General features: G+C 40.5%; 1 protein-coding gene across 12 annotated transcripts in view; it reads right to left on the bottom strand.

Annotated features, from left to right (window-relative positions):
• Positions 1-27,264, bottom strand: part of TENM3 (teneurin transmembrane protein 3) — a 1,659,985-nt gene that overhangs the window by 128,244 nt on the left and 1,504,477 nt on the right. For all 12 annotated transcript variants that reach the window (XM_073606803.1, XM_073606789.1, XM_073606818.1 and 9 more), the window contains 2 exons: positions 11,819-11,938; positions 6,371-6,632 (listed from right to left, as the gene is read on the bottom strand). In XM_073606803.1, coding sequence (XP_073462904.1) covers positions 6,371-6,632; positions 11,819-11,938 — 382 coding nt within the window. The remainder of the gene's footprint in view (positions 1-6,370; positions 6,633-11,818; positions 11,939-27,264) is intronic.

Genomic DNA, 27,264 nt, shown 5'->3' with positions numbered 1-27,264 from the left:
GCCATCGGCCGCTTCAACAGAAACCAGCCGACATTTGGCTCTTGTGTTCTGCAGCCATTCCACAAAAAGGGCATGACCGAAAAAGGTCTGCTGACCAGCTCCCAGACGGTGCTCTCAGCCAGTGGGTGAAAGCGCTGACCGTAGTGTTCTGAGGGGGGGCAGAACACAATAGCACTGCAGGATAGATTGCTGTACTAACATTGCATCGTTAGTACAGTGGCTCCGACCTAAGCTGTCAGTTTTTTTTTGTTCAGCCTGCTGGGTTGAATGAAGAAAACACCTAGTAGTGTGTACTAGGCTTTAGAATTTAAAAAAGTATGCAGAAAATGTTTACGCGAATTAGTATAAAAATCTTCAAAACATAAAACATACATGCATTTCTTTATTCAACATTGTTTTGAAAGCATACCTTTATCATCAAGCATGCTTACCAATAATATGCCTATATCCTCCAATACATTTTGGTGAATAGGATGCCTATTGAAGAAATGTATGCTCCCTTCAATGAGTGTTTTGTTCAGCAACCACTTTATGCAGCATTTTCAATATCAGGTAAATAACTGGCATGACGCATCACTGTAAATTATGCCAAATGGTTTTAGCTTACTGAACAACTTATCTCATCTATAAAGCTGTCGGTTTTGATGAGGTTCCAAGGCACGTGATATATGTGTTGGTTATATTATCAGACTTGACTCAGTCCTTTATTGTTTTTCTTTTCATGTTGAGGATACATAAAAGGCTCCCACACATTGCTCGCTCTGTTATCGCTGCTCTGTTGCAAAGGGTTTGGCTTTTCCAAATGGGAAACTGACAGACATTTTAACTACAATCTGATGATTGAAGGTTCTGTGCAGTCATTAGTCATGGAGATTTCAGACTTTTACTTACTCAGATCTGGCAACTAACGCAATCACCTTTATTTCACTTCGAGTCAAAATGACAGGATTACAATCTATAATAAGATTCCTACACAAAGAAGACTAGCATTTATAGTTGCTAAGCCACGGAGCACTGCTCATTTGATATGCATAGCCAAGTGCAGAAAATAAGAATTCAGAGGGTTCCCATGGGAGAGCTTTCAAACATTCCTTTTTATTGGAATATTTTGGCAGAGAGACTTTGCTTTCCTATGTCATTCTCACATTTTATTACCCAGCGTTTTCATTTGTCAGGTTTTCATCTCACTGCCGGATCTTAAATAAAACAGCTGCCTGTAATCTGCAGGTTTCTCCTACAGTTGTTTCAAAAACATAATCACAAAAGCCAGCTTCACCATTTTCTTTTGTCTACTGGGAATATAAACAATTGACCACCGAGTTAAAGATGGGTGAAGCTCGCCTTGAGGTAGAAAAAGATGTACAAACATTGCTACCATACCACATAAAATGGCTTCTATTGTCGAAATGTGAATTTATTAAAAAATATGCAAAAAGAGAATTTGAGGATTCCTTTGTGAGCACCTCACCCATAACCTCCTACCTGCTGCGAACACCTCTTACAAAAGAAAGATATAAATTTATGAAAATTTCTTGAAACAGGGAATTTATTGTCTCAGTAGGTGTGTTCATTTTTAGAGAAGTTGCCATGGTATAGCTGAGAAAAATTAATTATGAACGCCCTTTTTTCTTTTGGCGTCTATGAGCAGTTACAACATATTTCCAAAAAATGTATATATTTTGACAGTATTGCCCTGAGTTTTGAATGCTAAATTACATGGGCTGCATTTGACAAGGCATGGTAAGATCAGGAGCATGGCATTAAATGCCCTACTTTCAGTGAAGTAACTCATGGTTGCAGTTAAACCATGAAAACAAACATCTGTTTAAATGCCTTTGTTCACTGCACAGTCAAGTTTGTATTCACTATAAGACTTTCACTAGTTAATCCTTACATAAAAGAGAAGGTACCAGAGCAATTACACTTTTTCTGCTCTTGTTTTCTTTTCTGACCAGTAAAGTACGTTAATGGCAATGGGTGTTAGAAGGAATGAAGGACCACAGAGAATGTTGGCTCTATTTATTAATGTTCTTGCCCTACAAATTCACCCAACTTTCACCCATTTTTCAAATAGAATCTAATGGTAAAATGGGTAAAGTTGGGGGAATCTTGAGGAAAGCATTGTTAAATAGACCCTTATATGTACATGTAGGCAGAACAAGTTATTTGCTTCACAATGTGCTCTGTAAAGTCCAAAGTAACAAACTAATCTAAATTGTATTTTTAGAGGACAACTTCACCTTTAATGAAGGTGTCCTTTAATGAATCTCCCATCCCCTTTATTGCAGCCTAATAGTTACCTTAAACCCCTACTGCTTCTTTCTCTGATACGGTCCTGACTGGCAGATCTTTAAACTGCTTGATGCTCTATATGGGCACCCATCTATTCTGCAGGTAAGCCATACTCATGCCACCTTCCAGCATGCACTTGGAGTACAGCTTACTTATAGGAATGAATGAGGTTGTAGCTCACATGCACAGTATGAAGGGGATCTGGCCAGAACCAAAGTCTGCGGAGAGATCACTGGCTGGGGAGATTTGTTACAGGACAACTCCATTAAAAGTGAAATTATTAAGTGTAATTACTTTGATCTATAATCTGAAAAAAACATGCTACAACAATATTATGCTTTATACTAGAGGTTGGCAGCAATGTGTGACCAGCAATCTTCTAGGTCCAGAATGTCATTGAAGGACATGTAAAATTACACTTCACAACTAAGTCACTTGTGCCTCAAATCTGAACACATTTCATCCTGGCTACAAACAAATGACCACTTATAGTGCTCTCTGCTTATTAGTAACATGGTTTAAAGAGTAACTCCACTTTGTTGAGAAAAAAAACATTCCCCTCTGGGTGATCTATGTATATTACAAGGATTTTAACAAACTTTGTTGCAGATTCCTACCTTTTGTTATTCTATAGAATTTCCTGTGTGTTTGTCTGTGCCCATGTGCTGAGTGAATCTATTGGTAGTGGTTTCATAATTATCAAACAGCTGCTGCACCTCCAGAGCTCTAATGAGTAAAATTGCAGGGTCTGCATCCTTTCAGATGTGATTTCCTATTGGGAGTATCTCACTAAAAATGTTTTTTTTTTTGCTGCAGGGGATGCCTGATATCTGACTTGTATCTTAGTGCAGACTTCTGGGAAAATCAGTGAGCCAATCACACAAGCAGGAAATTATGTTTCTGGGGGGTGTTCTGTACACATTCTGTGTACAGAACAAACACCTCCAGGCAGCCATATTGCATTATATTTTACAGAAAATTCAGAGCTGCAGAATGAAAAAGAAAGGTCACTCCTGAGGAAACGCAACACATTGAGTTCTAAAAATGCCTTTTCAATCATGTATTGACATCCCAATTTTCAAGCATGTATCCTACATTGTAGTTACTTTCAATCAGCATGGCATTGCATTGTAATATGATGTATTATGATGACAACTGTATCTACCTCAATAAATTATTTTATCATGTTTACTTTTGACTTAGTGGCCATTTGTGGTACACCTCATTTAAAGTCCCAGGGCTACATTTTTTGTGTTTTTTTATGTATGAAAGGAAAGGTAATTTTTAATAACATTCAATTACAATATGACTTGTGTCGCAATAGTGTATGTTATATTATTTTTTTATTTGCTATTTTGTTTCCCACAAAAGTTTAAATGTCATTTATCAAGTTTTGGGTTGGGTGGAAAAAGATGGAAGTCTATCTATAGCCAAAACATTTTTTCTAGTTTTGGATAGAGTGGGAAATGTTTAGAACCCCTGATCAGTTTTACTGCTATCCAGGGCCCAGGACTGTTAGTTGTATTTTCCCTAATGACAGAAAGTGATTGAAACAGGGATAGGACAACAATAAAAATCAGACAGGGTTCAAGCATTTCTCATGCTCTTTGTGTTCCTGTTTGAATATCTCTTTAAAGGAGCTCTGGATAGCACTAATCCCTCCCCATTCAGTCCAAAGCTGAAAAAAAAGTTTTGACTGTGGATACACTTTAAGATAGGAAATGGTTAGGCTCCAATTGTATGAAGTCTAAAACCTGCATACATATTACATATTATATTATAAGTATGTACTTTGAAGGTAAACTATACCTTTCTGTAGTTAAGTCTATTAACCCAGAGGATACATATAAGTTGAATGATATAGTCTGCAGCTATCCATTTCTGCTGTTTTTTTCCCTGTGCAGTATTTTTAATGTTTAAAGTATCTTTGAAAAATAATAGCTTTTCATTTCATGGCAGTGATCTGCTGGCAAAATAGAATAAAAGATTGCTCACAGATAGGGCTCACTTTTTGTGCAGTCAAGCATGTTGATTGCAAGTGCTTGTTCACAGTCTCTTCCTTATAAATGGTTTATTCAAGTCACATGACGGTGTTTGCTAATCTAAACTGGATTTCACATGGAAAGCTTCCTAGTGAATAGCCTAGGACTAACACAGTGTGAAGGTAAATATAAGATTATATATACACAGTTACTGGGGTACAAGAGTGACAGACTATATATAAAATCTGTCAAAAAATATACGAGGGCATTACAGCTTTTAAAAGAAAATAATATTAATAAAATAGCCAAAATGATGTTATATGTATGCTAAGTGCTGTCCATGTGTAAACTTATGTGGGAAGTTTTTGTTGGTACTGTTGTAAAATCGCATATTGTCTGTAAATCAACATATACTATAAAACATTTGAGGGTCTTGGCAATATTCTTATAGCCTAGGCCATCTTTATGTAGAGCAACAATTCTTTTTTTCAGATCCTCAGGGGAGTTCTTTGCCATGAGGTGCCATGTTGAACTTCCAGTGACCAGTATGAGAGAGTGAGAGCGATAACACCAAATTTAACACATCTGCTCCCCATTCACACCCGAGACCTTGTAACACTAACGAGTCACATGACATCAGGGAGGGAAAATGGCTAATTATGCCCAATTTGGACATTTTCACTTGGGGGTGTACTCACTTTTGTTGCCAGCGGTTTATACATTAATGGCTGTGTTGAGTTATTTTGAGGGGACAGCAAAGTTACACTGTTATACAAGCTGTACACTCACTACTATACATTGTAGCAAAGTGGCACAGTGGTGTAGTGGGTAGCACTCTCACCTAGCAGTAAAAAAGGCGTTCGAATCCCAACCATGACACTACCTGCCTGGGGTTTGCATGTTCTCCCTGTGCCTGTGTGGGTTTCCTCCAGGTACTCCGGTTTCCTCCCACACTCCAAAGACATGCTGGTAGGTTAATTGGCTTCTGTCTAAATTGACCTTAGAATGTGATTTAGGGACCTTAGATTGTAAGCTCCTTGAGGGTAGGGACTGAAGTGAATGTACAATGTATATGTAAAGCACTGCATAAATTGACAGCGCTATATAAGTACCTTAAATAATAATAATTGTAGCAAAGTGTCATTTCTTCAGTGTTGTCACATGAAAAGATAAAATAAAATATTTACAAAAATGTGAGGGGTGTACTCACTTTTGTGAGATACTGTATATATTTTTTTAGTTAAACCAGCCTCACACTAGATGAGAATGACCTACCCCTTGCTGCCTACAGGCTCATGCACATCATGCATCCCAGGAGGCTTCAGGGCAATCTACAGCATGTACCCATACACCACGGTGTATCATCAGGGGGGCAGCTGCAAAACCAAGACAAGGCAGCCAGCTCCTGAGAATGTAGGAGAGGAGAATGGAAGCACAAGACTGGGTAAATAGCAGTGGAGAGGAGGATAACAGAACAAGGCTGGATTTTTTTGGGCATTTGAGTATATTTATTTGGTATAACCTAGCAAAGAAGGTAAATTGGTATAAAAAAAAGGGGTGATGTTTCTCTCTTTTTTTTAAGTTCGCTGACTGTAAGGAAAAAAAGAATGCTTCTGGCTTTAAATGAGGCCTAGCTATGGCAACAGCTTTTGAACACCAATTATCCATGGCATGTAATGTGCTCCTACCCAATAATAAACCTTATTCATCTCTTAAATAAAACTTTCCCTTAGGTTAGAGGTCTCATTTGTAAGCCTTAGCATATATACAGCTGCTGCAATTAAAGAATATAATCTGAAATTGTGCAGGATTACTGATATGTTTTCAAATACTTTATTGTTCTTCATATGTAAGGGTAAATGTGTCTGAGGAAGGGGGGTTTCCTCCACAACATACATAACTTTTCTGTATATCTACAGTACTGCCTGTCATAAATAAATAGGGTCTTTGCTTCTCCGAACTGTATGATGACTCTTACTGCTTCATTTTCTGTTTGGGTTAAATGTGTAACAAGGCTTTCACTCTGCTTAAATGAATATCTTCACATATAGCAAATGCAATACAACAGGATTAAGTTAAACAGAACAGAGTAATACCTGTGTCTCAGGAATTATAGGGCTATCTTCAGGAGAGGATCTAAAAAAAGTTGATAAAGGAGATGATACTATGACCGGGTTCGGCCGGACAAACCCACTCAGGTCACAACTAGGGATGTCGTTCTCCTCTTTCTTCATTACCAAGGTGTCCATCACATAAAATACGTTCCACGGAATCCAAACTGTGTGATATTGTGTCAAAAACGGAGCCCTTTCAAACATGAGTGTAAGAGATGCACCTCCATTCGCAACCAGATCAAACCTGCACAGACACAAGGAAAAAAAAAGCTTTGATAAAATAAAATAGTGGAATCTAATACTAACAAGCTCTGGTTGGCCCCCGTGTGTTCCAAATGAAAAGAAGCAGTGATGGTACTATGCCAGCAGATGCCGAGCTTGTAATAATAAGAAACGCTACACAGCAAAGCCCAAAGAGCTCTGCTGGGTTTAAAGAATATTGATTTATTTGCTGTATATGATAACCTTTATTGTATCAACATGAAAATCAGCCTGAACATACAGTTTGCAGGCTACAATGGCCCAACTTCATTCCATCACATCTGGTAGAGGGCTCCCAGAACCACAAGCATCACGGCGCACTTTCTAATTTAGTGCTTATCTGCTTATATCATCTTAGCTCCAGCCTAGAGACATAAGAGAGTAAAGCGATGTGGGACTGTTATACCCAGGATCTAACTAGGCTACAGATCATGTCTGAAAAACAGGAGAGATGCCAGGAATAAACAAGAACCAGGAGACCGTAATGCAGCCTGGGGGCAAGACTTGCAATTATTACCGAGGATCGGCCTTACGTTCTAAATCATGTATAGCACAGGCAGCCCTAACAATGCTAAACTAAAGACATGTATCAAAATGTGACACATAATTATGTAAAGTGCAGGAATGTAATTGTGGCAGGAACTGGGAACAAATGCATATGTATACATATTTACTTTATCACACATCAATCTTTCATGATCTTGTTGACCCTCTTCATTCTTACCTATATCTTAATGAAGTACAGTATATATCAAGTGACATAAAACTGAGATTTAGTATCCAATGCTAAATGAAAAGTATAGCAATAGGATTTGTTAGGCAAACTCAATTAAAAACTGGGCATGTACGTTGTTAATGTCTGTTATTTTTCACAGTTTATTAGTACTATTATGGACAACTTTAGAAGTATTTACTCCATACTAAGGATGAGCCGAACACCCCCCCCCCCAGTTTGATTCGCACCAGAACATCCGAACAGGCAAAAAATTTGGCAGAACACGCGAAGACCGTTAAAGTCTATGGGACACGAACATTTAAAATCAAAAGTGCTAATTTTAAAGGCTTATATGCAAGTTATCGTCATAAAAAGTGTTTGGGGACCCGGGTCCTGCACAAGGGGACATGTATCAATGCAAAAAAAGTTTTAAAAACGGCCGTTTTTTCGGGAGCAGTGATTTTTTTAATGCTTAAAGTGTAATGAATTGTTGAGTCTCAGCAATATATATAAAACTCATTGAAAAAAACGGCATGGGGTCCCCTCCAGTCCATTACCAGGCCCTTTGGGTCTGGTATGAATATTAAGGGGAACCCCAAACCAAAAATGTAAAAAAAAATGGCGTAGGGGTCCCACCCAAAATCCAGTATGGAATATAAGGGGAACAGTGCGCCAAAATTAAAAAAAATGGCATAGGGGCCCCCCCAAAATCCATACCAGACCCTTATCTGAGCAACCTGGCAGGCCGCAGGAAAAGAGGGGGGACGAGAGAGCACCCCCCCTGAACCTACCAGGCCACATGCCCTCAACTTGGGGAGGGTGCTTTGGGGTCTGACCCCAAAGCACCTTGTCCCCATGTTGATGGGACAAGGGCCTCATCCCCACAACCCTTGCCCGGTGGTTGTGGGGGTATGGCGGCGGGGGGCTTATCAGAATCTAGAAGCCGCCTTTAACAAGGGGACCCCCAGATCCTGGGAAGCCCCCGTGGTGCCAGAAGGGGGGTCACCCGTTTACGTCACCGGGTGGCCCCGCCCTCAGCTTTATAACAGCTGTCACCAATGGGAAGCGTCACTCGGCAGGAGCCTCCCATGAAGGCGGAGGTGTTCCTTTTTTTTTTTTTCTTTTTTCAGCTAGGGTGTGATAGAAGATGAATGGACATCGCTGGACATGTTTATTTTTTTATCTTTTAATAAAGGACTTGTCCCAAGCTGTCTTGTCTTTTTTACCATTTTTGACACTTTTTTTGTGAAATGGTAGGGGTACAATGTACCCCGTTACCAATTCACATAGGGGGGCCAGGATCTGGGAGTCCCCTTGTTGAGGGCATGTTGCCTGGTACGGTACAAGGGGGGGGCGCTCTCTCATTCCCCCCTCTTTTCCTGCGGCCTGCCAGGTTGTGTGTTTGGATAAAGGTCTGGTATGGATTTTGGGGGAACCTCTACGCCATCCTTTTTTTTACATTTTGGCGCAGGGTTCCCCTTAAAATCCATACCAGTCCCTTCAGGTCTGGTATTGATTTTGGGGGGACCCCACACCATTTATTTATAATTTGGTGCAGGGTTCCCCTTAATTTCTATACCAGACCTGAAGGGCCTGGTATGGATTTTGGGGGGACCCCCATGCAATTTTTTAAAAATTTTTGGTTCAGGGTTCCCCGTAATATTCATACCAGTCCCCAGGGGGCCTGGTAATGGACTGGGGGGGCATGCCGTTTTTTTTCAATGAGTTTTATCTATATTGCCGAGACCCAACAATTCATTACACCCGCGATCAGTTTTAAATGACAATTTTTCTTTTAGAAATGTCATTTTGCTGTGGTACTGTTCTAAACACGGGAAAAATGCGCCACTTTACAGGCATACTATAGACACCCCCCCCCCCCCCGGCATGATATTTAAAGGAATATTTCATTTTTATTGTTTCACTTTAAGCATTAAAAAAATCACTGCTCCTGAAAAAAACGTCCGTTTTTAAAAATGTTTTTTGCATTAATACATGTCCCATGGGGCAGGACCCGGGTCCCCAAAAACTTTTTATGACAATAACTTCCATATAAGCCTTTGAAATGAGCACTTTTGATTTTTCATGTTAGTGTCCCATAGACTTTAACGGTGTTTCGGTGGCTTCGAATTTGCCCTGAATACCGCACATTGTTCGGTGTTCACCCGAACATCCAAACAACGAAAGTTCGGGCCGAACCGTTCCCCCATCCCTACTCCATACATGTTCAGATATAGGTTTATTTTCATAACAGCCTTTTGCACATATTTTCAGCACTTTCCAGTACCAGAAGTGTTTAGCCTTAATATATTTAAGATGGTGAATTTTTGGTATAATCTTTTATTTACACAGACCCCTATAGCACATTTTAAATTATGTTTATGCTCAGTTTTAACCATGTTTGCTTAAAAAAGGTAGTTTTATACTTTTACTGTTATATTTTTCATTTACCACATAATATTAGATAATGTTTATTACTCATCTACTGGCCAAGTAATATCCATGGTGAAACATCTATTGAGATATACAGTATGTTTTTATTTTTGGCTGTTTTGCTTTATTATTAAACTACAGGTTTTAAATCTTAATGAAGGTTGGCAATGCTCACAAAGCTAGGTGTTCATCATGAAATCTTATCTATGGCATTGCAATTGATTGACTATTAATCCAAATGGTTATCAGTTTGCAACACTGTCATGTTACAACAAAGAATGCAGGTGGACATATCTGGATGTCATCTCTGATAAGATCATCATGCTGCTCTAGGTGACATTGTCTTTGTGTAAATCAGATGACCTGAATATAATCTATGGGACAGAGTCATTGAAATCCCCTGCCACCATACATCCTCAAGGTCCTACAAGCAGCTTCACATTGCGTACCCATAATAGTTCTGCCAGTGCTGACATCTACATCAACCTTCCCTGAATTAATGAACATGGTACAGAGACATACAATATATGTATGAATGAATTTTGCTCCATATTATTATAGTATATTTTTAATGGGTACATATATAGAGTTATTATTGTAATGCCTGCCTGCAAGAATTATTTTATTTGAGTTCACGTTTCAGGTTTTGCTTGCTTGAGGTTTGATATTTTGATAACCAGGGCTTTTTTTCAGGGGGAACTTGGTGGAACTCAGTTCCACCACCTCTGGCTCAGACCCGTTGGTGCCTGCTCACCACAATCACTTGTAAACACAGAAGTCTGGTTTCTGTGTTTACAAGTGACAGCTCTGCACTCTGTATGTAATGCAATCCTGGTATTTAATGCCCCTTTAAGACCCTCCTACTGTTTTCACGAAATCTGACTGAACACACCCAATATTTGACGTGATTTTGAGGGTGTGTGCAGGGGGAGGGGTTTTGTGGGGCCGTGGTAAAGTTCCAGCACCTATTGTTTCAGAAAAAAAGCCCTGTTGATAACTATGTTCATATAGTACACAGAACCCCTTCTATTGGCTTTTACATTACAGTTACTATCACTGCTGAACAAGTACCGATAAAAAATAAGGGGGGGAGAGTGTCCAATTACAGGTTAAGGGCAGGTAGGTTAGCAAGCTGTATGTCTTATCTGCAGTAGAGGAAAGCCTGGTCACCAACCAGGGCTGTGTCTCATGATTTGCTGGACAAAAATACATATCCTTTGACATGTAAACAGCTCTCTTATATATATTTCAGCTGTGTGTTTGTCTGCAGCTTTAAAATTGTAGTAAACGCTAATGATTTTTTTAAATGGGCCAGTGCTAGATTATGCCATAATTTGCAAATATGCACCGAATAATAGCAAATTATGACCGATTCACCTATGCCTTACCTTGGCCTTCCAGCGCTGAGCTGTCATCTCTCCTGAAGCTTCTGTCTTCTCTTGGTCTTCCTTTTGGGTCCGCGCTCTTTGGCATTTTAAATGGCTGTGCCATAATGATGTCACTCCCGCACACGCAAATAGGAGCCATGATCATGGCGAGGCACTCTCTGCATTAATGGCACACTTAGTGAATCCTGCACGCACAGCTATCGCACATGCGCCGGTGACGTCATTGGCTTCAACCAATATAAATATGTTCTAGTTTAGAAGATATTCAGTGTGCCTAAAGGTAATTCTTATAAACTTACCAGTAGGTATAAGTTTCTAAAAAGAGTTCATCACCACCTAAAGGTTTTAAATTGCTAACACATACTGATAAGATTATTCACAAATCTCATTTATGTGTTTATCTAACAAAACATTGAAAATACTGTACATTCCCTTTAAAGTAATACTGAGTCCCTTACAGAATATTGACAATTTTAATACAGACAAGTTACATTTTGCCGGCTGCTATTGCAATCTGCATTTATTCAGTAATAAACCTTTGCTGAAAATGAAAGAGCAGAGTCATAAAATATGGCATTTCCTTTTGCCTTTTACTATGTACACCCCCAGTTATTTTTCAGTTTATGTACTCACATCCCATCCTGGCGTGTGATTGTATATCCATAGTTGGGGTAATGTAGAAATGACACATTGACTCCAATGAGCGGTGTTCCATCAGCTGTGAGAAGTTGGCCTCGGATTACCGATGCAAGGCTGCAGACAGAGAGAGAGAGAGAGAACACAAGACTTCAGGTTATGTATACACTTGCTTCCTGAGAGGTGATTCACGGTATAATTCCCCGCTTCACTACCTCAGGTGGTTTAGTGTGAAGTTCCCGCATCATAAAGCTGCCCAATGGTGAGATCCTCTAGCTAGAGCAGAAAAACACAATGAAATCCTTGTGGTGGAGTAGTAACCTTTTCAACATTAACCTTTTATATTTTACTTCAGAGCTGAAGGGTCTGATAAAATATGTCCCTGCATATAAACCTTAAATTTTTACAACGGACCTTAATTTGCATTTGAAAAAAAGGCAGAAAATCACTGAAACAGCCTGAATATCTTAAAGAAATGGGATGCGCGTAAAGCACTTACATGCTCCAACAGTCAGTCAATTAAGTTTTTCCTTCATATATTAGATTTGTTGCTTTCCATTTTGTGTGCACAGTGGACATCCTATCGGCAAATGATCTGGCTGTGACAGTTATATAATGTCCCTATTTTCCCATTTTTATTCTTAAAAACTGGTAGAGATTAAAAAAAAAAGTCTCACCTGCAGGACCTCTGAATGGGAAAAATCCTATTGTAGCCTGCTACAGTGAAGACTTCTAAAACAAGCCTTCACTAAAGAAATACACAGGGTCCCACTACTAACCTTCTGAACTACCTAGTTCACTGGCTGTGAAACTGATCCAATGTCTTTAGTACCTTCTGGGTCACTCACCCCAGACAAGTATATAAAGGGATCCGACTCTACTGGGGCTATGCTTGCTGCATGCACTTTCAGGATCAGCAATTTAGAAAGTATTGAAGTCAGAGGTACCAGTGCTTTCAGAAGGAAGTCCGCAATGGTTCCCACCATATTTCTATCAGTACAGGTTTCCCTTAAAGTGGTTGTAAACTCTTATAATCATTGATGTGACTAGCCTCAGATAATACAAAATGATTGAAAGAAATCTTCCTACATAAGTTGTACCTGTTTAGCTGCTGTTCTCTTTTCTCTACAGCCTCCTAAAGCAGACTGTTTACAAAGCTTTTCTGAGCTCCAGAAAGCAGGGAGCAGGGATCTGATGTCACACATTGCAAGCATAGAGCAGGGAGCTGAGTGTAATCTGAGACCTGAGTGGACGGAAAAGACACACACCCTTTACACAGTCTCATAGGGAAACATGCACAGCTGAGGCTGTCAATTACCTACTCTGTGCTGGAGCCCCCTGCCCAGTTGTCCCCTGGATATGTCTGGTGTTTGCAGAGAGTGTCAGAAGTGACTCTGCAGATAGCAGAGGAATGACAAAGCAGACAGAAATCACACTTGGTGCTTTGGATCAAGGCAAGAGCAACCTATAGAAGGCTATGCTTTGTTCATTTTTCAATTCAGAGGTTTAAACGACTTTAAATTCCAACTCTAGCCAATTTTTTTTTTCTTTTAGGCAGAGCAGGTATAGAATCCCTTTATGGTTTTTATTGCAGTCTGTGTCCCCATTGGGTATATCTAGCCTCACTTCCTGTTGGGCTATGAAATTATGGGAAATCTCCCTGGCAGAGACACAGGTCAGAACTTCTTTCAGATTTTAATTACTGCATGTTTTACTATCTCAGTGACAGCTGCTGCACCAATTTCTCATCTGCCTGTCACTGGGACAGAAATCTCAACAATGCGATCAGAGACACCACTAAAAAAAGAAGTAATATGCTTTCTAAGTCTATCCAAAAGAAAAATTGGCTGGAGATGGATTTCATGAGCTCCATGGACATCAATGCATCTGAAGCTACATACATTAATGATTGAAAGGCTTCATCTATATTACAGTTCTTTTAAGCAGTACGTGTTAAAGCATTTCTTCAGTGTCTCCTTCAGGGAAGTAGTAAACCTAAATTTACATTTCTAGTTTTTACAGTTATTATTTTATTTTATACCCTATGCCCTTGGATTCAATACACATTTTAAAAGCAGCATTGCTATCTTAAAGTGGACCTAACTGCAAACTTCATGGTAAGTGTATGCATACTAGTTAAGATTATCCAGGGGTCGTCCACTTACTACACCAAAATGGTCCAAAGATGGCACAATCATGTCAATTCTGGTGCCTGCACCAACTATTTTTGACTGTGTTACACACACAGATCAGTCCCCTGCTTCCACCTCTTGAGAACCATAGTAACTGCCTTAAAGTTGCAATGGGCCTGATATATATATACACAAACACACGCACATATACTCTATAAGTATATGAAACCTATATGAAACCCATTCGGTCAAATTACATATAGGCTTTAACATTCTAATGTAAATTTTTAAAGTACTTTTTATTGTTTTGAGTCTCAATCTTTTAGTAACATATTAACTGGTGATCCTGCCATGATCATTTTCGTTCGGGTACTTCTTGTTATAGAGTGACAACACTCTGTCTCCCAATTGTGGTCCTGTTTTATCACCCTATCACATGGGATTCCAATGAAGACTACAAGTGGCCATTTCAACACACATTATACATGGCCCATACCTTCCAACTTTTTGAGATGGGAACGAGGGACACCTATAAGCAAACGTATGTAGGCATAGGACACAAGAATTATACAACACAAATTATTAGTTAAACCCACAAGTGCCTTTTTTTACTACTACTATTCCTTTATATTGGCTTTTGAAATTTACAAAAGCAGCAATTTAAAAATTGGATGAAAGGTTTTGCAGTGGGAAATGCTTTTTGAAAGATAAAACGTGCATTTTATGTATAACTATATCGATCAGACTAAAATGAGGGACAAATAAGGAGGAAAGAGGGACAGAGGGACATTGCTCCAAATCAGGGACAGTCCCTTGAAATCAGCGACAGTTGGGAGCTAAGCATGGTCCACCACAGTCAGGAAACCAGCTCTTATTAATGCAATATAGCATAACTGGAGCATATGTATGTAGACACAATGTGGCAACAAAGAGGCTGCAGGAGGTCATACTAAGATTAAATAAAGGATAAAAAAGGTAAAAAAAAATATTTTTATTAAAATTGCATTAATTTATGATACATAGTAAGCATCTGAAATCAAGGCAACCTATAATATGTTAAAGGCTCTCAGTTTACACTAATGTTCTATTTAAGCATAGCTAAAGCATTATTCAGAAAGTGTGACCTTTAAACGGGGACCGGTCTTACAAGAGTTTCCGTAACTGATAACTGGGGGACTGAAGAAATGCTCTCTTCCTATACGTATTAAACAGGTGACATAAGTTTCCATATATACTCTTAAGGTCTAGGCACAGTCACCTGGCTGCAGCTAAAGGACTGCAACTTAATAAGAGGGTACAATTTTTTTATTTGTCTGCAATATAATATTTGTGTTTGCTGGGGCATGTCAGGAATGTATTTACTCAGTTATTGATAGTTTTGTGAATGTAATTAATCAAGCGCCAACACAATTTACCTGTCATTTCTGGATACTGTGATTAGGGAATTTTGCCATAAACCATCAAAATACACTGTGTGCATTTTATCACCCAACTGAAGTCTATATTTGCATCTGACATGTATGCCCGCTTACACCTGGCATATTCACGAATTCTTACACTGAGTGCTTCCATATCCATTAACCATTTCTAAAAGCAATTACAGATCTTTAATGAATTGGAAATTTCCTTGAAACAGCAAATGGTGGCTAAGAATAGCAAACTTTTATTGAATCCCTAGGATGCTTTAACTTATAATAATATGCCCTGTGGTCACTTACTGTAAACGGTTCTAATGCAAAACCTAATAGCTGACCTGTCATTTGGTGAGAAGTATGGCCATTGAGAACCCACTGTACTTATACAAGCACTGTAGACATAAAGCCTACAATATCATTTCCTACTAAAATGTCTAATATTGCCTAATGAAAGGCAATGTACTAAATGATTAGTCCATTCATTTACAGGAGCTATAAAAGCTCTCACAAATGTATAAACCTCTAAGCTTTCGATGTGTCAAATATCTGGCACTTGCATGGAGAAAAGTATTCTTTCCAATTAATTTTGCCGCAATTGGTACACCTGATGGGAACAGGAAGGGAGAAGATTTAGAGGGGGCAATAAGGAACATTTGTGCAACAACTTTTAATCAACTGCTGTGCCTAACTGCATTAATACTGGTAAATTACCTTAGACCCAGGAGTTCTAGTGTAAATCATCTTCCTTTACTCAGCAGGACACAAGGCACCTGCTCTTGCTTACTGCTAGTATTTCACTTCATTACTGCTTTAATAAAATACCAGTTGGGCTGATTAAGAAATCACAGATTCATAACAAATGTTTTCTTTGCAATTTACATTATTTAAAAAATAATAAAGAACTTTAAGTAAGCACATTCTTATGTTATTTTATGACATTTCCATAAGAATTCTGGAATCAAGTTTGCACCGTTCTTTGTTGTTGATTTGTTAAAAGACTGTTGCTTTTCTCATTTGGAATACATCAGGCTGATGTCATTAGCACCTTGCTAGGTGGATAGGCTGAGAATGGAATACATTGCGCTACAAGGACATCTGGAACTAAATGTGTTGAAGGTAACAATGGAAATCAAAATCGGAAGAAATGTTCAAACAGACTTTGAAAAATATGTGTGAAGAGCAGATAGACTGAGGAATGCAGCCAGGGACTGAATAAGTAGCGTACGCAATTACTTCAAGGGTGCTTGAAATAAAATAACACCTAAAAAATCAAAATGGACTGTAATTATAGAAATATTGCAGGCTGATTACGTTGGAATGTTTTTGTGAGTATATGAGAAATAAAATAGTCGTGGCACTTTCTAGACTTCCATAGCTGCATAAATGAGCAAATATCAGTGTCTTATATATAGAGGGATTTTGTCTCAATTGTTGGGGTATCCATGTTTTCCATTATAAACTAATGTTTGGCTATGACTAAGAGCACACAAGTTACATGTTCACATGGATTTATTTATTGATATGTTGCATGAAGCAGTAGTATATGTTGACTTCTTGGGCCTTGAAATCAGCTACCATGAATAGAGTGGGGCTTAACCGGTGACGTCATCACTCTTGCCGACTGTTGTAAGCACGGCGCTGTATGCTGCTCTCTGTATCCACACAATAAGTGCCTGTCTGTATGCAATAAAGGAGATAATATTGCAGTGTTACACTATGTAACCTCCTGCTTGAGTTGATCTATTAATCTGGAAGTTGGATATGCTGAACCAGGCTGCCTGTCCTGTGGGCTGTTACACAAGCGTTCCATGATCTCTGTTTACTTGAGATCGTGTGGATCTGGTAAGAGGCTTTGTGAATAGTGGTATAGATCTTCTTATTAGAATATTCACCTGCTGGCTTCACCTTCACAGTTGATGAATTGCATGGACATTTATGATTGACATCGGAGCAACTTCTTGTACAATGGGGGGGGGGGGTTACTAAAACTGGAGAGTGCAAAATTTGGTGTGCAGCTGTGCATAGAAACCATTCAACTTCCAGTTTTATTGTCAAAGCTTAACTGAACAAACTGAAATTAGAAGCTGATTGGCTACCATGCATAGCTGTACCTGTTTCTGTGTGCTCCAGTGTTAGTAAATCTCCCCCACTGTGTTTTTAACTGTGAGCTCTTTGTGTAGTAATTATTTGGTTTATATTTTTTTGTTCAACTTAATCACAGGAAGAGCACTTATTAGTTTATATTGATTTTTATTTGTCTGGTATTCGGATAATTTAATATGTAGCTTCTAATAAGGAGTTTTTGAGCACTTTTTAACTTATTATATTAATACAGAATGTTTAACCACTTAAGGACCGCCTCACGCCGATGTACGTCAGCAAGGCGGCACGGGCAGGCAAAATCACGTACATATACGTGATTTGCCTCCCGCGGGTGGGGTGCCCGAGGCAGTCCTGTTTTGTCCCCCAGCGATCGGAGGTGAGGGGGAGGCCATCCGTTCGTGGCCTCCCCATCGCGATCGCCGCCGGCCAATGGGAACATTCCTTTGCTGCTGTATGCTAAACAGCAGCAAAGGAAATGATGTCATCTCTCCTCGGCTCGGTATTTTCCGTTCCGGCGCCAAGGAGAGAAGACTGAAATGTGAGTGCACAAAAACTACACACACAGTAGAACATGCCAGGCACACAAAGCACCCAGATCCCCCCCCGATCACACCCCCCCTCCGTCACAAACTGACACCAAGCAGTTTTTTTTTTTTTTGATTACTGCATTGGTGTCAGTTTGTGACAGTTACAGTGTTAGGACAATTAGGGTTAGCCCCCTTTAGGTCTAGGGTACCCCCCTAATACATTTTTAACCCCTTGATCACCCCCTGTCACCAGTGTCGCTAAGCGATCATTTTTCTGATCGCTGTATTAGTGTCGCTGGTGACGCTAGTTAGGGAGGTAAATATTTAGGTTCGCCGTCAGCGTTTTATAGCGTCAGGGACCCCCATATACTACCTAATAAATGTTTTAACCCCTTGATTGCCCCCTAGTTAACCCTTTCACCACTGATCACTGTATAAGTGTTACGGGTGACGCTGGTTAGTTCGTTTATTTTTTTATAGTGTCAGGGCACCCGCCGTTTATTACCGAATAAAGGTATAGCCATCTGATCGCCCGGCGGTGATATGCGTCGCCCCAGGCAGCGTCAGATTAGCGCCAGTACCGCTAACACCCATGCACGCAGCATACGCCTCCCTTAGTGGTATAGTATCTGAACGGATCAATATCTGATCCGATCAGATCTATACTAGCATCCCCAGCAGTTTAGGGTTCCCAAAAACGCAGTGTTAGTGGGATCAGCCCAGATACCTGCTAGCACCTGCGTTTTGCCCCTCCGCCCGGCCCAGCCCAGCCCACCCAAGTGCAGTATCGATTGATCACTGTCACTTACAAAACACTAAACGCATAACTGCAGCGTTCGCAGAGTCAGGCCTGATCCCTGCGATCGCTAACAGTTTTTTTGGTAGCGTTTTGGTGAACTGGCAAGCACCAGCCCCAGGCAGCGTCAGGTTAGCGCCAGTACCGCTAACACCCATGCACGCACCGTACACCTCCCTTAGTGGTATAGTATCTGAACGGATCAATATCTGATCCGATCAGATCTATACTAGCGTCTCCAGCAGTTTAGGGTTCCCAAAAACGCCGTGTTAGCGGGATCAGCCCAGATACCTGCTAGCACCTGCGTTTTGCCCCTCCGCCCGGCCCAGCCCAGCCCACCCAAGTGCAGTATCGATCGATCACTGACACTTACAAAACACTAAATGCATAACTGCAGCGTTCGCAGAGTCAGGCCTGATCCCTGCGATCGCTAACAGTTTTTTTGGTAGCATTTTGGTGAACTGGCAAGCACCACGCCCAAGCAGCGTCAGGTTAGCGCCAGTACCACTAACACCCATGCACACAGCATACACCTCCCTTAGTGGTATAGTATCTGAACGGATCAATATCTGATCCGATTAGATCTATACTAGCGTCCCCAGCAGTTTAGGGTTCCCAAAAACGCAGTGTTAGTGGGATCAGCCCAGATACCTGCTAGCACCTGCGTTTTGCCCCTCCGCCTGGCCCAGCCCAGCCCACCCAAGTGCAGTATCGATCGATCACTGTCACTTACAAAACACTAAACGCATAACTGCAGCGTTCGCAGAGTCAGGCCTGATCCCTGCGATCGCTAACAGTTTTTTTGGTAGCTTTTTATTGAACTGGAAAGCACCAGTGGCCTAGTACACCCCGGTCGTAGTCAAACCCGCACTGCAGTAACACTTGGTGACGTGGCGAGTCCCATAAGTGCAGTTCAAGCTGGTGAGGTAGCAAGCACAAGTAGTGTCCCACTGCCACCAAAAAGACAAACACAGGCCCGTCGTGCCCATAATGCCCTTCCTGCTACATTCGCCAATCCTAATTGGGAACCCACCACTTCTGCAGTACCCGTACTTCCCCCATTCACATCCCCAACCAAATGCAGTCGGCTGCATGAGAGGCATTTTCTTTATGTCCTCCCGAGTACCCTTACCCAGCGAACCCCCCCAAAAAAGATGTCGTGTCTGCAGCAAGCGCGGATATAGGCGTGACACCCGCTATTATTGTCCCTCCTGTCCTGATAATCCTGGTCTTTGCATTGGTGAATATTTTGAACGCTACCATTCACTAGTTGAGTATTAGCGTAGGGTACAGCATTGCACAGACTAGGCACACTTTCACAGGGTCTCCCAAGATGCCATCGCATTTTGAGAGACCCGAACCTGGAACTGGTTACAGTTATAAAAGTTAGTTACAAAAAAAGTGTAAAAAAAAAAAAAAAAAAATATATATATAAAATAAAAAAAAAATAGTTGTTGTTTTATTGTTCTCTCTCTCTCTATTCTCTCTATTGTTCTGCTCTTTTTTACTGTATTCTATTCTGTAATGTTTTATTGTTATTATGTTTTATCATGTTTGTTTTTCAGGTATGCAATTTTTTATACTTTACCGTTTACTGTGCTTTATTGTTAACCATTTTTTTGTCTTCAGGTACGCCATTCACGACTTTGAGTGGTTATACCAGAATGATGCCTGCAAGTTTAGGTATCATCTTGGTATCATTCTTTTCAGCCAGCGGTCGGCTTTCATGTAAAAGCAATCCTAGCGGCTAATTAGCCTCTAGACTGCTTTTACAAGCCGTGGGAGGGAATGCCCCCCCCCACCGTCTTCCGTGTTTTTCTCTGGCTCTCCTGTCTCAACAGGGAACCTGAGAATGCAGCCGGTGATTCAGCCAGCTGACCATAGAGCTGATCAGAGACCAGAGTGGCTCCAAACATCTCTATGGCCTAAGAAACTGGAAGCTACGAGCATTTTATGACTTAGATTTCGCCGGATGTAAATAGCGCCATTGGGAAATTGGGGAAGCATTTTATCACACCGATCTTGGTGTGGTCAGATGCTTTGAGGGCAGAGGAGAGATCTAGGGTCTAATTTTTTCAAAAAAGAGTACCTGTCACTACCTATTGCTATCATAGGGGATATTTACATTCCCCGAGATAACAATAAAAATGATTAAAAAAAAAAAAAAAAATGAAAGGAACAGTTTAAAAATAAGATAAAAAAGCAAAAAAATAATAAAGAAAAAAAAAAAGCACCCCTGTCACCCCTTGCTCTCACGCTAAGGGAACGCAAGCGGTGGTCTGTCGTCAAACGTAAACAGCAATTGCACCATGCATGTGAGGTATCACCGCGAAGGTCAGATCGAGGGCAGTAATTTTAGCAGTAGACCTCCTCTGTAAATCTAAAGTGGTAACCTGTAAAGGCTTTTAAAGGCTTTTAAAAATGTATTTATTTTGTTGCCACTGCACGTTTGGGCGCAATTGTAAAGCATGTCATGTTTGGTATCCATGTACTCGGCCTAAGATCATCTTTTTTATTTCATCAAACATTTGGGCAATATAGTGTGTTTTAGTGCATTAATTTAAAAAAGTGTGTTTTTTCCCCAAAAAATGCGTTTGAAAAATCGCTGCGCAAATACTGTGTGAAAAAAAAAAATGAAACACCCACCATTTTATTCTGTAGGGCATTTGCTTTAAAAAAATATATAATGTTTGGGGGTTCAAAGTAATTTTCTTGCAAAAAAAAATAACTTTTTCATGTAAACAAAAAGTGTCAGAAAGGGCTTTGTCTTCAAGTGGTTAGAAGAGTGGGTGATGTGTGACATAAGCTTCTAAATGTTGTGCATAAAATGCCAGGACAGTTCAAAACCCCCCCAAATGACCCCATTTTGGAAAGTAGACACCCCAAGCTATTTGCTGAGAGGCATGTCGAGTCCATGGAATATTTTATATTGCGACACAAGTTGCGGGAAAGAGACAAATTTTTTTTTTTTTTTTTTTGCACAAAGTTGTCACTAAATGATATATTGCTCAAACATGCCATGGGAGAATGTGAAATTACACACCAAAATACATTCTGTTGCTTCTCCTGAGTACGGGGATACCACATGTGTGAGACTTTTTGGGAGCCTAGCCGCGTACGGACCCCGAAAACCAAGCACCGCCTTCAGGCTTTCTAAGGGCGTGAATTTTTTATTTCACTCTTCACTGCCTATCACAGTTTCGGAGGCCATGGAATGCCCAGGTGGCACAACACACCCCCAAATGACCCCATTTTGGAAAGTAGACACCCAAAGCTATTTGCTGAGAGGTATAGCGAGTATTTTGCAGACCTCACTTTTTGTCACAAAGTTTTGAAAATTGAAAAAAGAAAAAAAAAAATGTTTTTTCTTGTCTTTCTTCATTTTCAAAAACAAATGAGAGCTGCAAAATACTCACCATGCCTCTCAGCAAATAGCTTGGGGTGTCTACTTTCCAAAATGGGGTCATTTGGGGGGGTTTTGTGCCACCTGGGCATTCCATGGCCTCCGAAACTGTGATAGGCAGTGAAGAGTGAAATCAAAAATTCACGCCCTTAGAAATCCTGAAGGCGGTGATTGGTTTTCGGGGCCCCGTACGCGGCTAGGCTCCTAAAAAGTCCCACACATGTGGTATCCCCATACTCAGGAGAAGCAGCTAAATGTATTTTGGGGTGCAATTCCACATATGCCCATGGCCTGTGTGAACAATATATCATTTAGTGACAACTTTGTGCAAAAAAAAAATAAATAAATAAAATGTGTCACTTTCCCGCAACTTGTGTCAAAATATAAAATATTCCATGGACTCAATATGCCTCTCAGCAAATAGCTTGGGGTGTCTACTTTCCAAAATGGGGTCATTTGGGGGGGTTTTGTGCCACCTGGGCATTCCATGGCCTCCGAAACTGTGATAGGCAGTGAAGAGTGAAATCAAAAATTTACACCCTTAGAAATCCTAAAGGCGGTGATTGGTTTTCGGGGCCCCGTACGCGGCTAGGCTCCCAAAAAGTCCCACACATGTGGTATCCCCGTACTCAGGAGAAGCAGCTGAATGTATTTTGGGGTGCAATTCCACATAGGCCCATGGCCTGTGTGAGCAATATATCATTTAGTGACAACTTTTTATAAATATTTTTTTTTTTTGTCATTATTCAATCACTTGGGACAAAAAAAATAAATATTCAATGGGTTCAACATGCCTCTCAGCAATTTCCTTGGGGTGTCTACTTTCCAAAATGGGGTCATTTGGGGGGGTTTTGTACTGCCCTGCCATTTTAGCACCTCAAGAAATGACATAGGCAATCATAAACTAAAAGCTGTGTAAATTCCAGAAAATGTACCCTAGTTTGTAGACGCTATAACTTTTGCGCAAACCAATAAATATATACTTATTGACATTTTTTTTACCAAAGACATGTGGGCGAATACATTTTGGCCTAAATGTATGACTAAAATTGAGTTTATTGGATTTTTTTTACAACAAAAAGTAGAAAATATAATTTTTTTTCAAAATTTTCGGTCTTTTTCCGTTTATAGCGCAAAAAATAAAAACCGCAGAGGTGATCAAATACCATCAAAAGAAAGCTCTATTTGTGGGAAGAAAAGGACGCAAATTTCGTTTGGGTACAGCATTGCATGACCGCGCAATTAGCAGTTAAAGCGACGCAGTGCCAAATTGGAAAAAGACCTCTGGTCCTTAGGCAGCATAATGGTCCGGGGCTCAAGTGGTTAAAGTGGTTGTAAAGGCTCAAGGTTTCATTCATTCTATAGATGAAGGTGAAAAACCTTCTGTCTGCAGCAGCCCCCCCCCAAATACTTACCTCAGTCCCAACTCGATCCAGTGATGTGCAGTGGCTCTCCTGAGTCTCTACCTCCTCACTGGCTCCCGCTGCTGTCAATCACAGCCAGTGAGCCAATAAGGAAAGAGTTTAAATGGGCACACAGCAGCGGCTCGGGAGCAAACCTGCTTGGGTGCCCCATTGCAAGCAGGAGGGATGGGCTAGGAGTGCCAATGGGGGACTTGAGAAGAGAAGGATCAGGGCTGCTTTGTGCAAAGCTACTGAACAAAGCAGGTAAGAATGACACACTTTAAGGGATACAATTAAGCGAAAGTAGAACTTCAATGCTTATTACTACAGAGTATCAAAAATAAAGAAGACAAATAAGCTCAATGGCTTTGGTTAGGGCACTGGTATGCAACCGGGGCTGCCCTCTGATGGGTATCTAGGAATTTTACTCATATCTTAAACCAAACTCACAAAGGAATCCTTTATGAATTTAGTCTGATACTACTTCCTTTGGATCAAGCTCTGATTAATACAGAACAACCCTCTCTACCTGAAAATACTTACACTCTTGTGTATCAATGTGTTCTTACTAAGAACTGGTGTTAATTCTCCCAAATCCCAATCAGTATTACACCTGACCAGGCTGTGGCTACACTGGCAACTTTTTTTTTTTTAAATAACTTTTTATTCATTTTTAAAAGGAACATTTCAGATGCACAACACATAGTTCCAGCAAACAAAATGCAATAGATAAGCATTACAATAATTATTCCCATATATGATTTGTCAAAAGAGTATTGGAAGTCTGGAAGCCATGCAATCCGTACATCTGGACTGTCTAATGAAGGGCCTCATCAATGCCCGGGGGAGGCCATGAAGATAAAAACCAAAGCACAGAAAAACGTGACAATATTGGTAACTGGAGAGGAAAAGGGGAATTCAAGAAGAGAAACAGAAACCTGGGGAAATCCAGATACACTGACAAATTTAATCTCCTGCTACTATGAGATGTAATGGTTTGCTGGCAGTCCCCTGCATATGGCACAGGGTGCTTCAGTAATAGTATTTGTAGAGTATACTGGGATCACTAGCTCTGCAACTGCTGACTGCTAATGCAGATTAAAAAGAAAAAAAAAGGAGGGGGCCTGTCTCTGAGTCACCTGGGAGAACCCAGATTTGACTATACCAAAATAATTTTAAATGATTGCAAAGCCTATATTTTTTTTATTTTATATAACAAACACGTTATATTTACCTATTCTGTGCAACTGGATTGCATAAAGTTGCTCCGATCCTCCTATTCTGAAGTCTCCTGCCAGTGCTCCTGGCTCCTCCCCATCTCAGTGTGCCACCACGGAAAGACACTTCCTATGGTAGTAAACCCACAGGCTCGATCCTCGTCCATAGACACAGGCAGTATGGCTCAGCCCCGTGCCCTATTCCCTTCCTCACAAGATTTCACTGACAACTGTTTCAACAATTCCTCTAAGAGCGGGGAGAGATGCTACAGGCGATCACAGCGCTGGAGCGAGTGAGGACTCAGGTAAGTATAAGGGGGGGGGGGGGGCGATACAGATACAGGAACATTTTTTTACCTTATTGCTAGGAATGCATTAAGGTAAAAAATGTTTAGGCTTTAGAAATACTTTTAAAGCCCATGTCAAGGAATCTCGCAATTGGCAACTTGATAACTAGAGCAAGATCCTTGTTTGGGGGTGGAGGAATGAGGAGTGGGCTTCCATTAGGGAGGTAAAATACTCTTAGCCCTCCCCCGGGGGAGGCTCAGTTAAATCTAGCTGGCTGGACACACATCTGCAGATACAAATCTTGCATACAATCTGGGGAACTCTAATGCTGCGTACACATGATCGGATTTTCCAACAGGAAATGTTGGATGTGAGCTTGTTGGTGGTAAGTCCGACTGTGTGTATGCTCCATAGGACATTTGTTGTCGGACTTTCCACCAATAAATGTTGGCTAGCAGGTTCTCAAATTTTCCGCCAACAAATGTTTGTCGTCGGACTTTCCGATCGTGTGTACACAAGTCCGTCGCACAAAAGTTCACACATGCTCGGAATGGATGAGCCGGAAGCGCTCGGTCTTGTAAAACTAGCGTACATAATGGAGGTATCATGTACGTCGTGTACGTCACTACGTTCGTAATTGTTGGCCAACATTTGTGTGACCGTGTGTATGCAAGACAAGTTGGAGTGGACACCCTTTGAACAAAAATCCACGGTTTTGTTGTCAGAAAGTCCGATCGTGTGTACGAGGCATAAGAGTTGTGGAGCAGCCAATTGATTACCACACACTTCTGAAATTCTGAAAGCTATGTTATGAGCTAGAATCTTCGCATGATTACTTTTGCCACTGACCACATATAGAAGACCACAATTTAGGGTAGCTTGCCACCACCTGCAAGTTGTCCACTGACTGGTCTGCTAGGTAAACAAACACACACATATAAACCTTGTCTGGCAGATATGATAGCTTCCACACAATGATATTATTTTGCAAGCAGTCAGTAACCACACAGTTTCTCACAGATTGACAATGAATTTATGACCGAGAATACAGGCACTAGTAATACAGGTGAATCTCAGAAAATTAGAATATCATCAAAAAGTTAATTTATTTCAGTAATTAAATTAAAAAGTGAAACTCATATTATATAGATCCATTACACAGAGCAATATATTTCAATCATTCCTTTCTTTTAATTTTGATGATAATGGCTTAAAGCTAGTGAAAACCCAAAATTCAGTATCTCAGAAAATTAGAATATTACATACGACCAATAAAAAAAACAGATTTTTAATACAAAAAATGTTAGCTTATTGAAAAGTATGTCCATGTACAGTATAGTATGCACTCAATATTTGGTCGGGGCTTCTTTTGCATGAATTAATGCATCTGTGGCATAGCAGCCTGTGGCACTGCTGAGGTGTTATGGAAGCCCATGTTGCTTTTATAGCGGCCTTAAGCTCATCTGCATTGTTGGCTCTGGTGTCTCATCTTCCTCTTGACAATACCCCACAGATTCCCTATAGGGTTTAGGTCAGGCGAGTTTGCTGGCCAATCAAGCACTGTGATATCATGATCATAAGCAGGTATTGGTACTTTTGGCAGTATGGGCAGGTGCCAAGTCCTGCTGGAAAATAAAATCAGCATCTCCATAACGTTAGTCAGCAGAGGGAAGCATGAAGTGTTCTAGAATTTCCTGGTAGAGGGCTGCGCTGACTTTGAACTTGATAAAACACAGTGGACCAAGACCAGCAGATGACATGGCTCCCCAAATCATCACTGACTGTAGAAACTTCACACTGGACCTCATGGAATTTTTCTGTGCCTCTCCACTCTTCCTCCAGACTCTGGGACCTCGATTTCCAAATGAAATGCAAATTTTATTTTAATCAGATGAAAGAGGACTTTGGACCACTGAGCAACAGTCCAGTCCCTTTTTTCCTTGTAAGACACTTCTGACACTGTCTCTGGTTCAGGAGTGGCTTGACACAATGAATGCGACAGTTGTAGTTCATACCCTGGATACGTCTGTGTGTGGTGGCTCTTGAAGCACTGACACCAGCCATAGTCCACTCCTTGTGAATCTCCCTCAAATTCTTGAAATACCACACTTTTTCCTTCCACTCAACTTTCCATTAATATGCTTGGATACAGCACTCTG

Source organism: Aquarana catesbeiana, linkage group LG01, assembly GCF_042186555.1.
Source record: "Aquarana catesbeiana isolate 2022-GZ linkage group LG01, ASM4218655v1, whole genome shotgun sequence".
Lineage (NCBI taxonomy): Eukaryota > Metazoa > Chordata > Amphibia > Anura > Ranidae > Aquarana > Aquarana catesbeiana.
This window is presented reverse-complemented; position numbering and strand designations above follow the sequence as displayed.